This window comes from Rhopalosiphum padi, chromosome 3 (assembly GCF_020882245.1).
Source record: "Rhopalosiphum padi isolate XX-2018 chromosome 3, ASM2088224v1, whole genome shotgun sequence".
Taxonomy (NCBI): domain Eukaryota; kingdom Metazoa; phylum Arthropoda; class Insecta; order Hemiptera; family Aphididae; genus Rhopalosiphum; species Rhopalosiphum padi.
Genome location: NC_083599.1, coordinates 71,064,214 through 71,081,760, shown reverse-complemented (window position 1 = coordinate 71,081,760; position 17,547 = coordinate 71,064,214). Strand labels below are relative to the sequence as shown.

At 28.4% G+C, this 17,547-nt stretch overlaps 3 protein-coding genes across 3 annotated transcripts; all 3 read left to right on the top strand.

The window, feature by feature from the left end:
* The first annotated feature begins 1,833 nt into the window (after window positions 1-1,833).
* LOC132925567 (uncharacterized) lies at window positions 1,834-2,647 on the top strand. Its single transcript, XM_060989957.1, has 3 exons — window positions 1,834-1,966; window positions 2,026-2,132; window positions 2,507-2,647. The coding sequence occupies exons 1-3, from the start codon at window positions 1,864-1,866 to the stop codon at window positions 2,645-2,647; spliced, it is 351 nt and encodes a 116-aa protein (XP_060845940.1). The 5' UTR covers window positions 1,834-1,863.
* A 5,584-nt stretch (window positions 2,648-8,231) lies between these two features.
* On the top strand, window positions 8,232-8,921 carry LOC132925566 (KRAB-A domain-containing protein 2-like). The gene is made up of 2 exons (XM_060989956.1): window positions 8,232-8,642; window positions 8,848-8,921. The coding sequence occupies exons 1-2, from the start codon at window positions 8,246-8,248 to the stop codon at window positions 8,919-8,921; spliced, it is 471 nt and encodes a 156-aa protein (XP_060845939.1). The 5' UTR covers window positions 8,232-8,245.
* A 23-nt stretch (window positions 8,922-8,944) lies between these two features.
* Window positions 8,945-9,839, top strand: LOC132925565 (uncharacterized). The gene is made up of 3 exons (XM_060989954.1): window positions 8,945-9,170; window positions 9,237-9,458; window positions 9,556-9,839. Exons 1-3 carry the CDS (start codon window positions 8,957-8,959, stop codon window positions 9,837-9,839), a joined length of 720 nt encoding a protein of 239 aa, XP_060845937.1. The 5' UTR covers window positions 8,945-8,956.
* The last annotated feature ends 7,708 nt before the right edge of the window (window positions 9,840-17,547 follow it).

The window sequence follows — 17,547 nt, the reverse complement described above, 5'->3', positions numbered from 1 at the left end:
TTTGAATTAACCAATTAGTATGGTTAATTAAATTATTTTTGAATTTTTTACTGAACCTGGATTGTATTTTGACATAAAATAACAAAAAATAAGTAGTGTATAATTATAAATTTAAAATTTAATTATCACCAGTAATGATCTAAAACTGAATTTTAATAATTTATTATTAACCTTATTAATGGATTCTTTATTTTCTTTGTGTCCACGAAGAGAGATACCTTGACGTCCAGAATAAAGAGTTATATCAATCAAACATTTTATGTACTCACGATTTTCATGAATTTGTTTTTGGCTAGCAATTGACATTTGAAATACTGTAATTACTAATTTGTCAGTCATATTATAATATTGATTTTATTATTTTTGTAGAAGACCATAATAATAAAATAAATAATACTTAGGATAACCACCATTGTTTCAAATATAGGTTTCAATGTATAAAATAATAAAAAGACATCACTACTGAAGAAAAATCAGCAATTGTAGTTAGTAAAATTACTATACGATCAAAAATGTTAAGTACAGTATAAACTATTTATGAGCAACATTGTTTTTAATTTTAAAAATTGAATATTTTATACATTTTTGACAACAAAAGTTTGATAATTTTTAGATTTTGTAAAAATTTAAAATTTAAATACTTATAAAAACAACGGTGCCCACATTTTTTTTATATAACAGCTATTATAAAAACTTTTGAGGACTCTTGTATTTGTATTTATGTTATTTCATGTTCATTAGTTAACTATTCGTTCATTTCAACTTAAAAAAATATGGTTAAATATTTTAAAAAGATATAACCTTTATCAAACAATTGGCGATAAAACCATTGATGAAAACAAGAACATTTTTGAACATTTAAATAAACAGCAAAAAATGAAAGTAGAAATGATAAAGTATAACTTAATTTGATTTATAATATTTTAAACAAAATTATAATTATGTTGTTTAATAATTAAATATAGGTTGAACGATATAAAACTAGTGGAGCCAGTGGAGGAAAGTATTCCCAAACTATATTGAGTATCAATGATCAGGTTTTGGGAATTATAGGTAATCGAATAAAACCTCTAGTGAATTCATATAATTATGATATTATCTATATAGGTTTATTATTGGCTATAATTTTAATTTACATTGACAAAAAAATATAACTTTTGTAAAAAAAATTGATTCTAGAATTAATTGATAACATTACTAAATATGACAAAAATATTTAAGAGGATAGTGATATGGAAAATGTGGAAGTTGCTACTTTTAACGATCAAATAGATGAATTAAATGTATCATCTGAAGATTTAACATATGCTGGTACCTAGTAAAATAATTGACTGGGGTAAGAAATCACATCGTAGTTAGTGTTCATTAATAAATTATACTTTAGATATGACATGTGCATCTAATGACAAATATGAAACAGTTACATCAAACGTTATGCCAAAATCAAAGTCCATTATTTCAGATCAAACATACATTTTCTCACCAATTAATAAAAAAAAAAAATGTAACTATTCCTAAAGTACAATACCATTTAACACAAAAAACTGTTTGTGAAGGGTTACAAAAGTTAACAAAATAAAAAATAAATAAATTGGAAACTAAAAATAATTATTTAATAGTTAAATAAATTTTAAATAACTACCTACCTATACTTACACAGTTACTTGTTTAGACAAGTATACTATGTATAAATTGGTAGGCACCTACTTTAGCATTTAGGTACCTACTGATTAGTCATAATTAAAAAATGTTTGTATTTATATTTATATTAATATACATTTTTAATGAAAATAATAATGGTAATATTAGTGGTTATATTTTGTTTTAGTTTTATTAACAATTATTGAAGATGATATATTGTAAATGGACAACAATCCCAATTTAGACACCTATTTGAAGAATACACGTGAACTAGATAATTTATCAACAGAATTTGGCAAATTATCATTAGATGGAGCTCAACAAAGTATATTGTTTTAAAAAAAAAATATATGTTAATATTAATTTTTTCAAATTCTATTTTAGGTATAAACCAATTTTTAAGCGATACTAAAATGAAGAGCTCTGATAAAATAAAATTACCAACGCCATTGCGTTCAATGCTTAAACTTTCTTTCACGGAAAAAATTGAGGTTTTTATGATATACCTAATATTATTATTATTAATATTTGTTATATATTTGTTATTTATATTTGTTATTATGTTAATAATAATTAAAATATAAGTTAATTAATATTATATATTTTTCTCTTATTATTTAAAGCTAATTTAAATTATAAAATTGCAACATTGAAATGTATAACTATTAAATTCTTTAATATTTTAATTGTATGATCAATTCATTTGTTTTATAGTTTATTTTTTTTTAAAAAAAGCCTATGATAATGTCGAATATCATAAAGACATCATTAATGTCATAGGTTTTAAATTTAAATTTAATAATATAATTTAATTGATTTTATATAAATTCTAATCATGTATTTTCTAATATATTTTTATTAACAGCCTTTTGATTACATCGACAAACATCTATATTATTTAAACCGTAATATATACCAGTCATTTTTAAAACGCAGAGTGAAAGTCTCTCCCAAGACTACAAACGAGTTGGTAATTTATTTAGTAGCCTTTCAGGTAAAATTTTAGTAAATTATTGCTAGTTTAACATATTTTATAAATTGCAATGTAACTGTTATAATTTCTTTCCCCAGACATTTGTCAATAACATTCTTGGTTGGTTGCAAACAATGGTGTGCTGTTGTGGACTATGTTTTTACGGCATGGAAACATGTTGACGCTATACCAATAGATACTAGTGTTATGCATGTAGATGCACGCAGAGATAGTTTTTCTTTATTGTTAAGATTTTGTATGATAGCACTCATTAAACTGAAAAACACACTTAAAAAATAGATAAAAGAAGATTGTTTAAAACAGTAAGTTTTATGTTTTGAACTTAGATTTAAAAATAAAAATAAAAATATTTTAACTTGTTGTTACAATTTTTTTAGATGACCAAGTAAATAATAAATTAAAATATATTATTAAATAATTATATTTATTGTTTGTATTTTCTATCAATATTATAACTTTAGTTAAAATGATATTTTTTTCTATTTTAGTTTGAAATTACTATGTGACACCAGCCAAGATGACATTGTGAAGAATACATAAGATCTGTTTTTCAAATATATTTATAGCACTGATTTTTTGGAATAATTAAAAATTATAATAATATTATTGCAATACTTTGTGAATTATTATTTATTTGATTTTAGTTTTTATATATTATAATACTATTTTGATAATGATTGATTGATTTGAATTTCTAAAGTAAATTTAAATTAAAATTTTATTTTTGTTGTTTAAATTTAAAACAATGTTTCCAGTTAAGTGTTTTTGTAATAATAGGTAAAATAATGTTTTTTTTTTGCTTAAGCAAATATTATTTCTTTTTTTATAATTTATTTCATAGACAACAGATCACATAAAATGTTTGATCAAAAATAATTACATTCTATTTGGTAATATATAATAAAATATGGCTCTTATTTAAGAAATAAAATTCTTTGCCTGGGCAAACTTAGAACTTTTCATGCGAATGCCTATTCATGACATAGTTGCATCATGCTCGAATATGCATCATACATAAATGGGGTTATTTCTACCATAGTTGGTGTTGTGGAATGAAACATTAGACCTAGTTTAGTGAGAAGGAACTAATTTATATTAGAGAAAGAAGAGAGAGAGCATCGTATGGATCGTCTAGTCCGTTCTATCTGTTAGAGACCAGAGTCCAAGTTTATTACTGGCTTATATTATTATCCAACTTGGAACTAGTGGATATTATTTTCAAACTTCAGAAATAATTATTACACAAAATTGTAATTGTAACAAACATTTTCTTAAAAAATAAATAATTTCTTATAGAATAGATATTAATGTACATATTTTAAATTGGTTGAGTAGAATTAATGTCAATATATAACCAGATCTAATTTAGAAGATTAGTCCAGAATTAATACCTACATCCTACATTAATTTGAATATTAGGTACCTAAATTTACACATTATTAATATTAAAAGTAATAAAAAATTGTTATAAGTTCAGCCATCAGTATAAACGTAATTAAGTAATAGATTACTTTGATTTGGGTTATGTTTTAATCTAATATTAATCTTATTACCAATTAGATGTCCAAAAATTTATGTTTTTAATTGAAAATTGTATAGTTTATTCATGAATCAAATTGTATTTATTTAGCTTTGATAAATTTAAAATTCTTGGTTAATATTAAGTTAGCATTGCATTTAATTTTAAAATTTCAAATATTAATTAAATATACTCGTAACTATCATCATTAACGAGTAAAAATTGTTCTTCGGAAGTAGTCTTAATGTCCATATTGTTGATAGCTAAATGTACCTCTTCAATATTTTTCGGCAGGTTCGGCAGCAAAGATTTACGGGCTGCATAAATATTTTTCATGATTGTTTGGTCGCCGCGACAAATCTTGCGATGTATGGGCAGTTGTTTGCCGCGACTCGCGTGGACAAGATAAAAGGTTACCAAAATTAATAACAAATTATTATGATAATAAATTAGTTGCGAATTCTCAATATAAATATATAAAAATATGACACTGTCGCAAAGTGTTACAAATATAATATTATAATAATACGGGGCCCCAAAATAATAATAATAATAACATATAAATAATTACAGCCATATGAGTTTTACAATAAATTATAACATAAATAATTAATTTAACTTTAAGGCAAAAAAGGGTATAATACGATATAAAAAAATAAACCTGATTTCCGGTAGCGGTGTCGATCTAACTTCCCGGGTCCGAGTTGGCGATTTTCATTGTTATATTAGGATTGATTTGACGACGTAGCAATATAATATTATAACAAATATATATAAATAATACGGTCGCAGCGATTACCGTATATCAGTGTTTGGAAGGAACGGATTCCTTTTTATTAAAAAAGAACGAGATCTTTTTTTCAAGGAAAAATTACGAAATATTATTCGTTCCTTTCGAGTTCCAATTTACACAGATATGTAAATAATATAAATTAAAATATTTATTTTCTTAGTGTGAATATTCAATATTGCCAATATTTATTATTTGTGATCGTTAATCGTTATCGAACTTAATCGTTAAAGTTAATCTTTAGTCATTAGGTATCTACCAGGTAGGTAGTAGGTACTCTGATACTCCGTACTCAATAGTCAGTATTTGGTATTTACTAATTAGTAAATTATAAAAATGTACTTATAGGTATGTATAAGTATAATTAAAAAGTAAAGCACCAAAGTATATCTATGAATAAAAAAAATGTATGATTAAGTAATAATTTTTATTTTATTTGGAACTAAAAAGGAACTCGTTCATTTTTTAAAGGAACGACACAGGAACGAATTCCTTTTTTTTTTAAGGAACAAGGAACGGAACGAATTCCTATTTTATTAAAAAGAACGAGGAACGGAACAAATTCCTTTTTATAAGGAACTCGCCAAACACTGCCGTATATATATTACAACATCCGAAAATGGTACTTGGCCGATAAATGGATAAAAATGCGATCGCACGTTGAATATCAAAATATGACATACAAATCACAATTATATCGGTTCGCACACGCCGCAACAATAATAAATAAAAGTAATACAACTGAATAAGAACGCGAACTTAGCGTGTGTGAAAAAACACGTGTTTTTTAGGTGTCACCAGACATAAGAACCCGGGCACACGGATACAGTGCGTAAAGCCTACCGTGGCAACACACAGGTCGACCGGTTTGACGAAAGTCATAAAAAGGTGTGAAGATGGCGCGACAAAGTTGACGCGTCGACAAGTTCGCGGCGATCACAGCTTGACCACTCGGGAGGGAAATAGACAAGTGTGATGACCGGACTGTCACTTGCGTTGTGATGGCCATTGACCCGGCTGAAACGCGCCAAAAGGATTGGTGTTCGAAAAATGATTTTATGAATTTCGGTATCATCAAAATTTAAACAGTCGGCAGAATTTTGTCCTAATTCCTCAAGTATTATTTTTTTTTGGTCGAATAAATCGTCAATTGCTTTTCGCTTACATGCATTATTCACTATTTGTCGATTTACTTTTTTTGGTGATAGCACATGATTATGTACATTTTTGTGTAATTCATTGTCTATTATTTCTTCAGTTTTATTTGTGTATATAACTACTTAACAAGTAATTAAACAACATCGCCAATGCGATAATTCTGATTTTGACTTACACGCTAAAAAATATTTGTAACTATCACGAATTATCAAAAGTTTTCATCGAGAACTTTCAATAAACGTCGCTTTTTCAGACATGTTGAAAATTAAAATTTAATAGAAACACGGTGCGTACGGCGGACGAACAGCTCGTAGCACTAGCGCAAAAGACGTTCGAAATCCAATAAATATAATTCACGGCGATCACGCACACAATATCAATATAAAAAAAAACCGATCGCACGGCGGACGAGCGCGCGTACCGACCGAGATGGTTGACGCCGCCACAAGCACTGAGGTCATTGCCGTGCGGTAATGACCAGGCGCGATAGAGTCGGGGGTCCGGGGGTATCATTAAACTCGCGAAAACGAATATAAATAAAATGTTATGCAACGACCCAACGACCGACGGCGATATCTGATATAGATAATATAATATTAATAATTGGCCGCGGTATCGTTGCACATATATACGACAATAAGTATAAACGTATATGCCCAGAGGGTAAACCACTATACAACTTTTTGTACACCAGATTGCAGATTTCCTAAGATTTCCTAAGATTTTCTATGATTTCCAAAGATTTCTAAAGATTACCTATGATTTCCAAACATTTTTAAAAGTACCTTATTTAAAAAATAATAATCTTGGAGCTACCTATCTTATAATCTATTTTAAAATACCTTTAACTAGGATTTTTTTTTAAACAAAATTGTTTAAAAACTGGAGTAAAACCTTTTGAATGAATATAATTTGACCTTCTAATTTAATATATTATGTACATCTATGTGGTTTTCAAATAATGTTTTTATTATAATGCACCTACCCTGGATAACTCTTATTTTGTGATTAATATTAAAAAGTTTACTGGTGATTCTATTAAACACTAAGCTAAAACTAAATTAAATTAAAAAAAAAAACTAAATTTTACAATAGATCATTGTATAAATATATAATGAAAACAAATTTATATTTTTTACAAGGTTAGGTAAAAAAAAAACTTAAACACATATTCAAAAAGAAAACAGTCTGTATAGTGTATATGTTACCGGAATAGATGAAAATTCAGGAATTGTCGGCATATCCTAGTCATTGTTGACAATGGCTGAAAAGATTAGACAATGTTGGATATTTCGTAGTTTTATCAACATTTCCGTATTATATTAGGCAATGTTATAAATCCGAACATCGAAAATAAATAATATGTCGAATATCGACACCGCGCTTTATCGGTAATCGATCTGATTATGGAACATAGCTATCTATATTATTACTTATTACTTATCCTGTTTTATGTTATCGTTTTTATTGCTTATAACTTATAATAAAATTGACTATACAGAACTATCGTAGGTATCGTTATGGTCACATCCAACAATTCTAACCCAAAGTGACTGTACACTGTACAGTACTGTTTGTGCATTAACTAATAACATTGTTATTTTTTTCAACAATCTCCTTAAAAATGGATTTAAATGAAATGCGCATACAATTTGATAATGCAATTCTATTATTAATTGAATCGAAACGTAACGACAACAATTTTTTTTTGAATAATGAAGAATATTGTGAACGAATCAAAGAAATAAAAAAATCTAAAATTACACTATCTACGGTTGGAGTAAAAAAATGTACGAAAGACTATAGGAATGTTCGTAAGTACGATATTCTTATTATCAACGGTAAAGATCGTCTTATTAAGACTATAACCAATGCGTCAGAGGGTGTGCGTTATTATGTAAAAAATGAAGAGTTGTTTGATATAATTCATTCTATACATACAGCAATCGGTCACGGAGGCCGAGACCGAATGATGGCTGAACTTAAATTAAAATACGCGAATGTGACAAAGGAAACAATAATGGTTTATTTAAGTCTATGTTCTGATTGCCATAAAAAATCTTCAAATCCAAAAAGAGGGCTTGTATCAAAACCTATTTTACATTCGGCATACAACTCACGTGCTCAACTGGATTTAATAGATATGCAATCACAGAGCGTAAATGATTTCCGATTTATAATGAATTACCAAGACCATCTAACAAAGTTCGTTGTACTTAAACCATTAAAAACAAAACGTGCGGAAGAAGTTGCACATAATTTACTAGATATTTATACAACATTTGGAGCACCAGCCATACTGCACTCAGACAATGGAAGAGAGTTTGTTAATAATACTATAAACGAACTTCATGCTATGTGGGGTGATGTAAAAATTGTTCATGGGAAACCTCGACATAGTCAGAGCCAGGGCTCTGTCGAACGCGCCAATCGAGATGTGGAGGATATGTTGGCTACATGGATGGCCGAGAACAAAAGTAGTGATTGGCCGTCTGGATTAAAATTTATACAGTTCCGAAAAAATCGCGCTTTTCATTCAGGTAAGAATTATTTAAATAATTATATTTCTTATAATATTTGTACTATTTGTAACTTTTTGTACTATTTTTGACTGATTAATTTTCGTATAACGCACGTCTATTATGTTATTAGAAATAAATAAAATAGCAACATATACGACAATTAATAACAAATTTTTTTATAATTTTTTCAATGATAATAATTTTTTTAAATTTTAATAAAAAGTTGGCAACTTCGCATCTAATTTCACGCGCAATCGTAAAAAACATAATATTACCTTTATACATTTAATAAGATAACATTTTTAGGTATTGGAAGATCACCGTATGAGGCAATGTTTGGATGTTCAGCTCGATTAGGCGTAGCGTCAATAGGTTTACCTATGGATGAAATAGACTGCTTACAATCTGAAGAAGATATTGAGAATATTTTACAAGTTTGTGAAGCTCAGAATGACCATCTTGGTTCAGATTCACTGGACTCTGAACAATGTCATACTACACAAGTTGAAGAAAATGAACCAGGAACTGAAAATAACTCAGAACTTAGTACGAAACAATAAAATTAATGTCTACTATAGTGTATATTTTATTTTAATATAAATAATTTTATAGTTAATCAACGACAGCAGAAAATTCAACACGAACGAGCATTATCTGTTAAATGTTTAGAGAAACAAGCGAAAAAAATGGTAAAAACATCTAATTCAAAATACCCTGAACTTGAAGTAGGAACATCTGTGCGTATCTCTATTCCTGATGTTGACCGAGCTCGTAGCTCTCCACGAAATGTATTGGCAGTTATAACTGATGTGAAAGATAATTTATATAAATTATGTAAGCATAAATTGTATAATTATTTTAAACAACTTAATATAATTTAATATTTTATTATATTATTTTTTTTTACTATTTATTATTATTATTTTTATAGGTACAGAAAATGGATTTCTGAAACATAAGTATACCAGGACAGAAATCAACACATGCAAGGAGAAGCTTCTAGATCTTGAAACGGTTGTAAGCAAATTGAAAGAGGGAGGAGAAATAACTCTCCGTGAAGCAGCTGCCTTTAACAGCATTTCTGGATCCCAAGGTTTTACGAGATGCCACTGTAAAACACAGTGTAAAACCAATAGATGTGCTTGTCGTGCATCTACTAGATTATGTAACTCTAAGTGTCATAACAGTCTACCGTGTAACAATAAAGATTTATAATATATTATTATTATTATAAAGATTAAGAATTTAAGATTATGATTTATCCTAAATAGCTCATAAATAATATAATATATTATTCGATTTTTAATATTATCATCAATGCCTTCTTTCATTAGGAATTGTCATAAATGACTAGATATTGACGTTAATTCCTTACTAAATCAGGCCTTATCGTTATTGACTAGTCATTGTCAACACTGACTGAATGTCATCTTTTCCGGTAACATATATACAATATTAAACTTAAAATAAATATTAAATTACTTATTAATAATATTAACTGTTATATTATATAAGTTAGTTAGGTATAATATATGGATAATATAATAAAATATATAATAATAAACAATTAACCCATTTTGTAATTTGAAATATCTACTCCTTCAAATTTAAGTAAAAATGCACTTCTTTCACTGTTTCCAGTAGGTTTTGGCTTAGGTAATATTTTCTCTATATAATTTTGTGAAATTAGGTACTTGATCTATATTTCTTTTTAAAAATGACAATTCAACATCACCATCTAAACTGGAATCTAAACCCTCAATACATCCAACAAAATATTGAAAGAATTGTTTTCCTTTATATTTGACCAATGCGAAATCTCCAATGTGAACAATGTTATTATTGACTAAAATTTCTGGAGTAATTTTAGAAACTAGAAAACGTCATTTTAGTAAAATTAACATCTTAAGACGTTTTTAGAAATTTGATCTTCGAGGAGTCTTTGTTACTTTTTAATTTAAATGGTTTTTGGTTAGATGTCGTAGATGGTAAATTTGATGACAAATGTTCAGTTTCTAAATTATTATAATTTTTTTTTGTGATAAAACGCATAAGTCAGTCATTACTGATTCGCTGAGTTTTGTTATCAAAGAGCCAACATAAACTTGATTTTTTAACAATTATTTTACTATCTTCATTTAAAGTAACTGGTACAAATTTTGAAGAAACATCAACAGATTCTCCGACAGATTCCGATGATATATTGTGACTTGTCTTAATGGAATTTAAAACATCTTTTTTTGAAAAATCTTTAAAATTTTAGTTTTTACCAAATTTACCAAACTCTGCTATTTCACTCAAATCTCCAAAGAGATCATCCAAAATATTAGCATCCATAGTATTTTCAACGTTACCTGTAGAACTTTTAATTTTTTCAAAGTCACCTTCATCACTATTTTCTTCACTATTTTGCTTATTGCACAAATATACTGGTTGGATAACAGAATTTTCATCAAATATTATTCCTGTGAATATAAAACAGTTAATTAAAAATATAATAATTATTAATTCTACCAATTATAGTAGTACTCACCTATACTGGAAGCAAACTCTTTTGAATATGTTAAACTTCTATCAAGAATACTTTGAATATATTCATCACTAATTTCTTCAAATTCTACTTTAATCGAAGGAGTAAATTTGTTAATAAAATTTCTACTGTGATTTTGTTGACGTGGAAACATGAATTTTTCTGGTTTTAATAAACTTTTTTCTTTTACTATATTCTGTATTATATTGTTACCATCGAGGTCAGCTCCAAGATCATTTTGTATATAGTTCAATAATTCAATTCTAGTTAATCTTTTAAGTAAATCATTCTAGCTAAAATTAACAACAGTATTGTATGTAAAAGTCATAGGTCTAGTGATTCTGAATAATTCTTCGCATGGTTGGCTACTAAAATTCCATGGCATAAACATGGCAGCCCTCAGTGTATAATTATCCCTGAATTTTTTACAAGTATAATTAAAGACTGAGCATTTAATTCAATACATGTGTAGACGTTACTCGAAAGAAAATTATTTTGTAATGTATAAGCCTTATTTTTTAGAATAAAATATCTCCACATTCGTAAAAAATATACACTGCGCCACATATGGTTTATTCTCTCTTCGACTGAAATAGTCTTATCCAAATATGAAGACAAAACATCATTCATTGTCTTAAGAAATAAAACTGTTGCTTCACTACTTTCATATTTCTATGACTTTATGTGAGCACATTTTTTCTGCAGACCTAAAATTAATTTTGTCTACAGGATTAAGGTCTGTGTTAGTTAGTAAGTGTTTATCTTTGGAAAAAGTTTCTGTTATTGACTTCAAATGATTAATGAATATAATCACCGATTAGCAGTAAATTCTAGTCCGGAGTTTAGTAGCAATATGAACGACATCTTGAACACTGTGAAAGACTGTGGAATATTAGGTATAGAGTTCTTCAATTTTATTGCTTTCAATAACCTAGTATCACCGTCTGAAGAAAACCCTAAAATTTTTATTCCCACATTTGCAGCCATTTCAGTCATAATGTTTCACCTAACAACATCGCTATACTTGAATCTATTATCTGTACCATAAATGCATATACAAAAAGAAGGAGCTTTGTTTACCAAAGGTTTAGCCATTACAACATAGGCATAATCAGCTTTTATGTGATTTTCAAAATATTGTGCAATTGTCTTAGCTGATGTGGCCAAAAGTGTGTCAACAACTGCTCTTCCGTCTTTGAATGGCAATACAAAACCAACTATTTTACGAATATTACTTTTCGTATCATATTCGATTTTGCTGCTTATACGAGTCCCATTTCCACTGACTCAAACGCAAATAGGTAAATTTCTTTCCTCTAAGAAAATTTTTAAAGCATTAAACCTGTATTCACCTTCAACAACATTTAATTTTTATGTTGATATAAACCTGTATAATGTTGTTATTGATGGCAGAACATTTTCTAAATTTGCTTGTAATGTCTCATATAACAGTTTACCACCCACAAAATACAAAAATACTGAAAATTGATTAATAGATTTATTATAACGATTATTATTTTTACTTGCTGAACTTGAGGTGTCGATCGATGATTTTATATACTTTTGATTCTGAAGAAAATAACATAATGATATTAATAAAAACAATATCACTATGTTTCATCAGAATTAGACACTTTCATGAAGTTAAACAAATATATTATGAAATGATCGGTAAGAATAAACGAAAAGTCCTAATAACTGAACAGCAACAACAGATATCCACTAGAGAACGGAACAATGTCTGTGAAGACATGAAAACGACGCAAAGAACAACGAAGCGTAACAACATAATGAGATATCGCCCCATATACAAGAGCATAGAGAGGCCATAAGCAAGACGAAGCATAATTCCGCGAACGGTAGTGAGCAAACAACATATAAGGGCTAAAAGAACGGCACATCAACAACTTCCCTATCCTTTAATTCGGATCTTATATACATTATAGAATCGGGTTAAAGGAGTTTTGGTGTATTCGGAACAACACAAAGATTTGGCACTTCTCCGAGTTGTCGAATATCCCTACAATTAACCCTACAGGACGATAGGTGGCACTTGTCCGAATTATCCGTTGATTATCCTCCCTTGATTGAGTATCATATATTCTTATTGCGTTTGTGACAATTATTTCAAGTTGTTCACATATTACCACCACAATTCTGTACTGCACCAGAAAGGAAATATCTCCAGTTGAAACAAGATCAACTTTTGTCACGGACGTTAATTGCGAGGATCAATCGGCGGCCGCGGCAGCGGTCTCACACTATCAAATTAACGATTTCAAAGCGGACGTTCCAGGGATACCATTTAGAGGGAATTATATCAACGAACCAGGCCTATACATCAGATCAACAATAGACCGAACCCAATAACACGGACCATTATGACTGTTTAGAACAATTTGTTTAAGATAAACTTAAAAGTATAATTAGTAATTTATCTGTTGTTTTATTAACGAGAGGGAGGGGACCAACTCGGATTGGTCTCGTTTCATACTTCCACGGCTATATTCTAAAATGTTTAAAGTAAGTAAATGAAAATGAGTTTAGCGAACGATGTTAATACGTCTTATTCTTCAATGTTCATCCTTTTAAGTTTAACCTAACTTTATAAACATTATAAATTCAAATACAGTTGAGTCACGATAACTCAAAGTTAAAGTGAGATAAAAATTCGCTTCGAAATATGTATTATTTGAAATTTCTAAATCGAATTTATATTAATTTATATTTCTAGACTGACAATTATTTTCAATTAAGTAGGAGGTGATAGTGTTTTTAACTGAGAAAAAAATGATTGATTTATCGAAATGTATTTGTGATCATAAGTTTGAAATGCACTTGGCTTATCTTGTCGATATCTTTGAGCATTTAAACAAATTTAATTTACAATTACAAGGCTCCGGAAATCATAAATTGAAAGGCGCTGCAAATATATTTATATTTGACGATAAACTTTGCGCATTTATTTGAAAATTAATTTATGGATAAGTAAAGTTGAGATGAATAACTGCTCGTTTCAAACACTAAAAAGCATGGTCGAGAACGAAAAATATGCTGACCTCGCGCCTGGGGTTCAGCAAAATGTTTTACACCATCTGCATAAACTTAAAGATGAATTTAACCGGTATTCCCCAGAATATAATGGTTATGAAATGAAAGGTGTCCGAAGTATGATTCGAAACTATTTTATTGTCAAAGTTGATGAGGTGGCTGATGATATCCAGGAAGATTTGATAGATTTACAAAATGATCGAAACTGTAAGGATACGTTTGAATCTTTCATAAATATCGAACAACAATTATATTTTAAATAAGTTCATTTCATTTAAGGAACAGACTAAGGGGGTAAAGTTGCAACAACTTATATTTCTGGGCTCTCTTTTAATTTTGAAAAATGACATAATATATAATAATTTATTACTTATTTTTATTGTATAATGTAATTTATCTATCAATATTGTTTTATACTATTTATTGACTTGCTAATTATAATTTTACACAGTCATATGTATAACATTCTTATATTAATATTATAATTATATCACAGACTTGGCATTTACCATAATCATTGTTGTGTTATTTATCTACATTAAATACCTAACTCCTAACTTCAGTCAACTCAAACTTCAATTTCAACATATTATATTATATGTATTTGTATATTATCAGTTTCTTAGTTATTATTAATGTAATAATTTATATTATGTAATTTTTTACTATTTTATTTTACTGCTAGTGCACACTACATACCAGCAAGTGTTGCTTCAATGAGAAAGAATAAAATGTGTTAATGACAGCTTAGTTGATCATAATTTTGAAAATACTTTGCTGCACTACCTATTGTTACTTAGAATCTAAGTGGAAATTAAAAATTAATTAACTTCCATTACTCGTTTTATATTTTACTAGATTTATCTGGATTGTTTAGTATTTGAGTAAATATATAATATTATATTTATTATTTTGTATTTTAAATACTTTCTGAACAGAATTTTATATTTTATATTATATAACGTACATATTAAATTAAGTAAAAACATTTTAAACTCGTTAATTTCTTCAATAAAATTAAAAAAATAAAAATAAAATAAGTCGTATCCTCCCTTGTCAGTGAAGTGGATATGAGTCAATTAGTGATTTCGCTCAAACCTCAACTACAACTTTTTCCAATGTATACACTATCACTGTATACTAGGAAAATCAAAAGTGGCTAAAGTGAGAACTTGCTCTGATAGCAATAGTATTGTAACTATTATATATTAATCTGTATGAACCACCGTCAAACAGTAAAGCCGAGCACATCAAAATGCTATCTCGACTAAAAATTCGAATTTTGATATTTGGTTTTTATTTAGACGGCACTATAACATATTATATCGATTCACTTTCAAGAATCGCCCATCACTAGTATAGTTCAGTGCCAAATTCTGCTAACTTCTGAAAGGCTAGATGTAAAGCCACTCAGTGGTGGCGAAATGTTATTTAACCATTGTTATAGGCAAACCATGACAAAATATAAATATATTTCATGAGGCAAACTACACCAGACGGCAGCTAGTTACTACGTAGTCGCCAATCGGCAGTCGTTAACAGTATTGAGGAAACAAATTAACAAAACGCGCTCTGGTGGAAATAATTTGTACCTTCCGATTCGGGATAGATTGTAGTGATTAGTATAGAGCACTCACTTTTATAGTGCCTTAATTATACTATTGACTGATATAAAACACTGTTTTATTTAATTTAATCCGTCCGAAGTCGATATACTTAATCGTACTAATCGTCTTAATCATTCCATGTTATACAAAAGTACCTTAATTTTGTAGGAATACGTCAAACCGCGGTATACCATATACACGGAGTCCCGAATTGATTCAGTGGTGAAACCAGCCCATCCATAGTACACCAGCGCTCCCTGTGTTAATTTGTTTTCTCAGATGCTCGGTACGACTATTATTTATGATGTGTACGTGCACGACCCACGTAAGTGCGTGTTTAGCAATCGTTTAGTTAAATAATATAATTTTCTGTTTCCGCTTGAACGCATAATATTTTATGCGGCGATCGTGATAGTTGTATATTATATTATGTTATATTGTTATGAACGTGTGAAACGTAATGAATCAATAGCACCTGTCAATTTGGCAACACTAACCGACATTTTGTAAATGCTGCGTATATACGTAACTTGTAAACTACGTAATTTGTTAATACGAAATGCAGAACACAAAGCGTAATTGCGTACGATTTAGTTTAGTATTAAAAAAATACTATTTCGTATAGTTATTTTTTTTTATTACGAATATTGGTCTGCGATTATTAGCTTACAATTTTCCGAGTTATACTTCTGTTAATTATTTCAAGGACTACTATTTATTTGGAAAATATTTTATTTCTGATCCCGAAAAATGTGGGTCATTGTTGGTATAAGTCTTACCTATATAATATGTATGTTTATTAGAAGTGCATAGAATTTATAAGTAATTGTGTTAACTTTGGTCCATCAATTGCCGTTGGAGGAGAATAGATTTTAAGCTTAGGCATTTAAAGCCAATTAAAATAGATTATTTGCTCGTCATAGAAAGTGGATTATTTATACTTGGTTAATATCGTAGTTTAATTCGATTATGTTGTATAAACTTGATCGGATTAGTTGACACGACTTCTCTATAATATAATGTATATACTTCATTGACAATAGTGAATACAGTAGAAACCTTTTAGAATAACACCGGTTGTAATGACCTTAGATTGAAGGTCCCAACAAAATTTATATTGTATGTACTAATTTGTATCAATTATTATGACGTCTGTATAAACTAGGTACGGATGTTATGACGGTTATTTTTGGTTATATGTGAGGATATAATTGAATGTACGCGACTAATTCATTTGGTTTGATATTGCGTCGCTGTTTGAGTTATCTCTAATCGAAAATCCCATGCGTTTATAAATTATTAACTAATCTTAAAAAATAATTATGTGGTGGATGATATTTCGGGATAGGTATCGATTTCCATAAACTCTTGAAGTTTCACGAGGATGTTGATTACACTCGTCATAAATTAAAATAATATCAACTTTTTCATTATTATTTAATACAATTATTATAATTATTATTTTAAAACAAAAAAGAAAACTCGATGTCAAGAAAAATTTTCAAAGTATTTTCTTAGTAAATATTCAATACTGTGCGAACCGTGCATTTGTTCATTTTCTATAATATTAACAGTTTCTAATAATAAAATTGGAACAATTTAACTTTTATAGATACAAAGAGATAATGTCAGGTACTCAGGTATCTCTTAATATTCCCAGTTAATTTAATTTTAGTTCTGTACCTACCAATTATTAATTAATTTAAATAAATGAATAAAATACAAGTGTACTTTG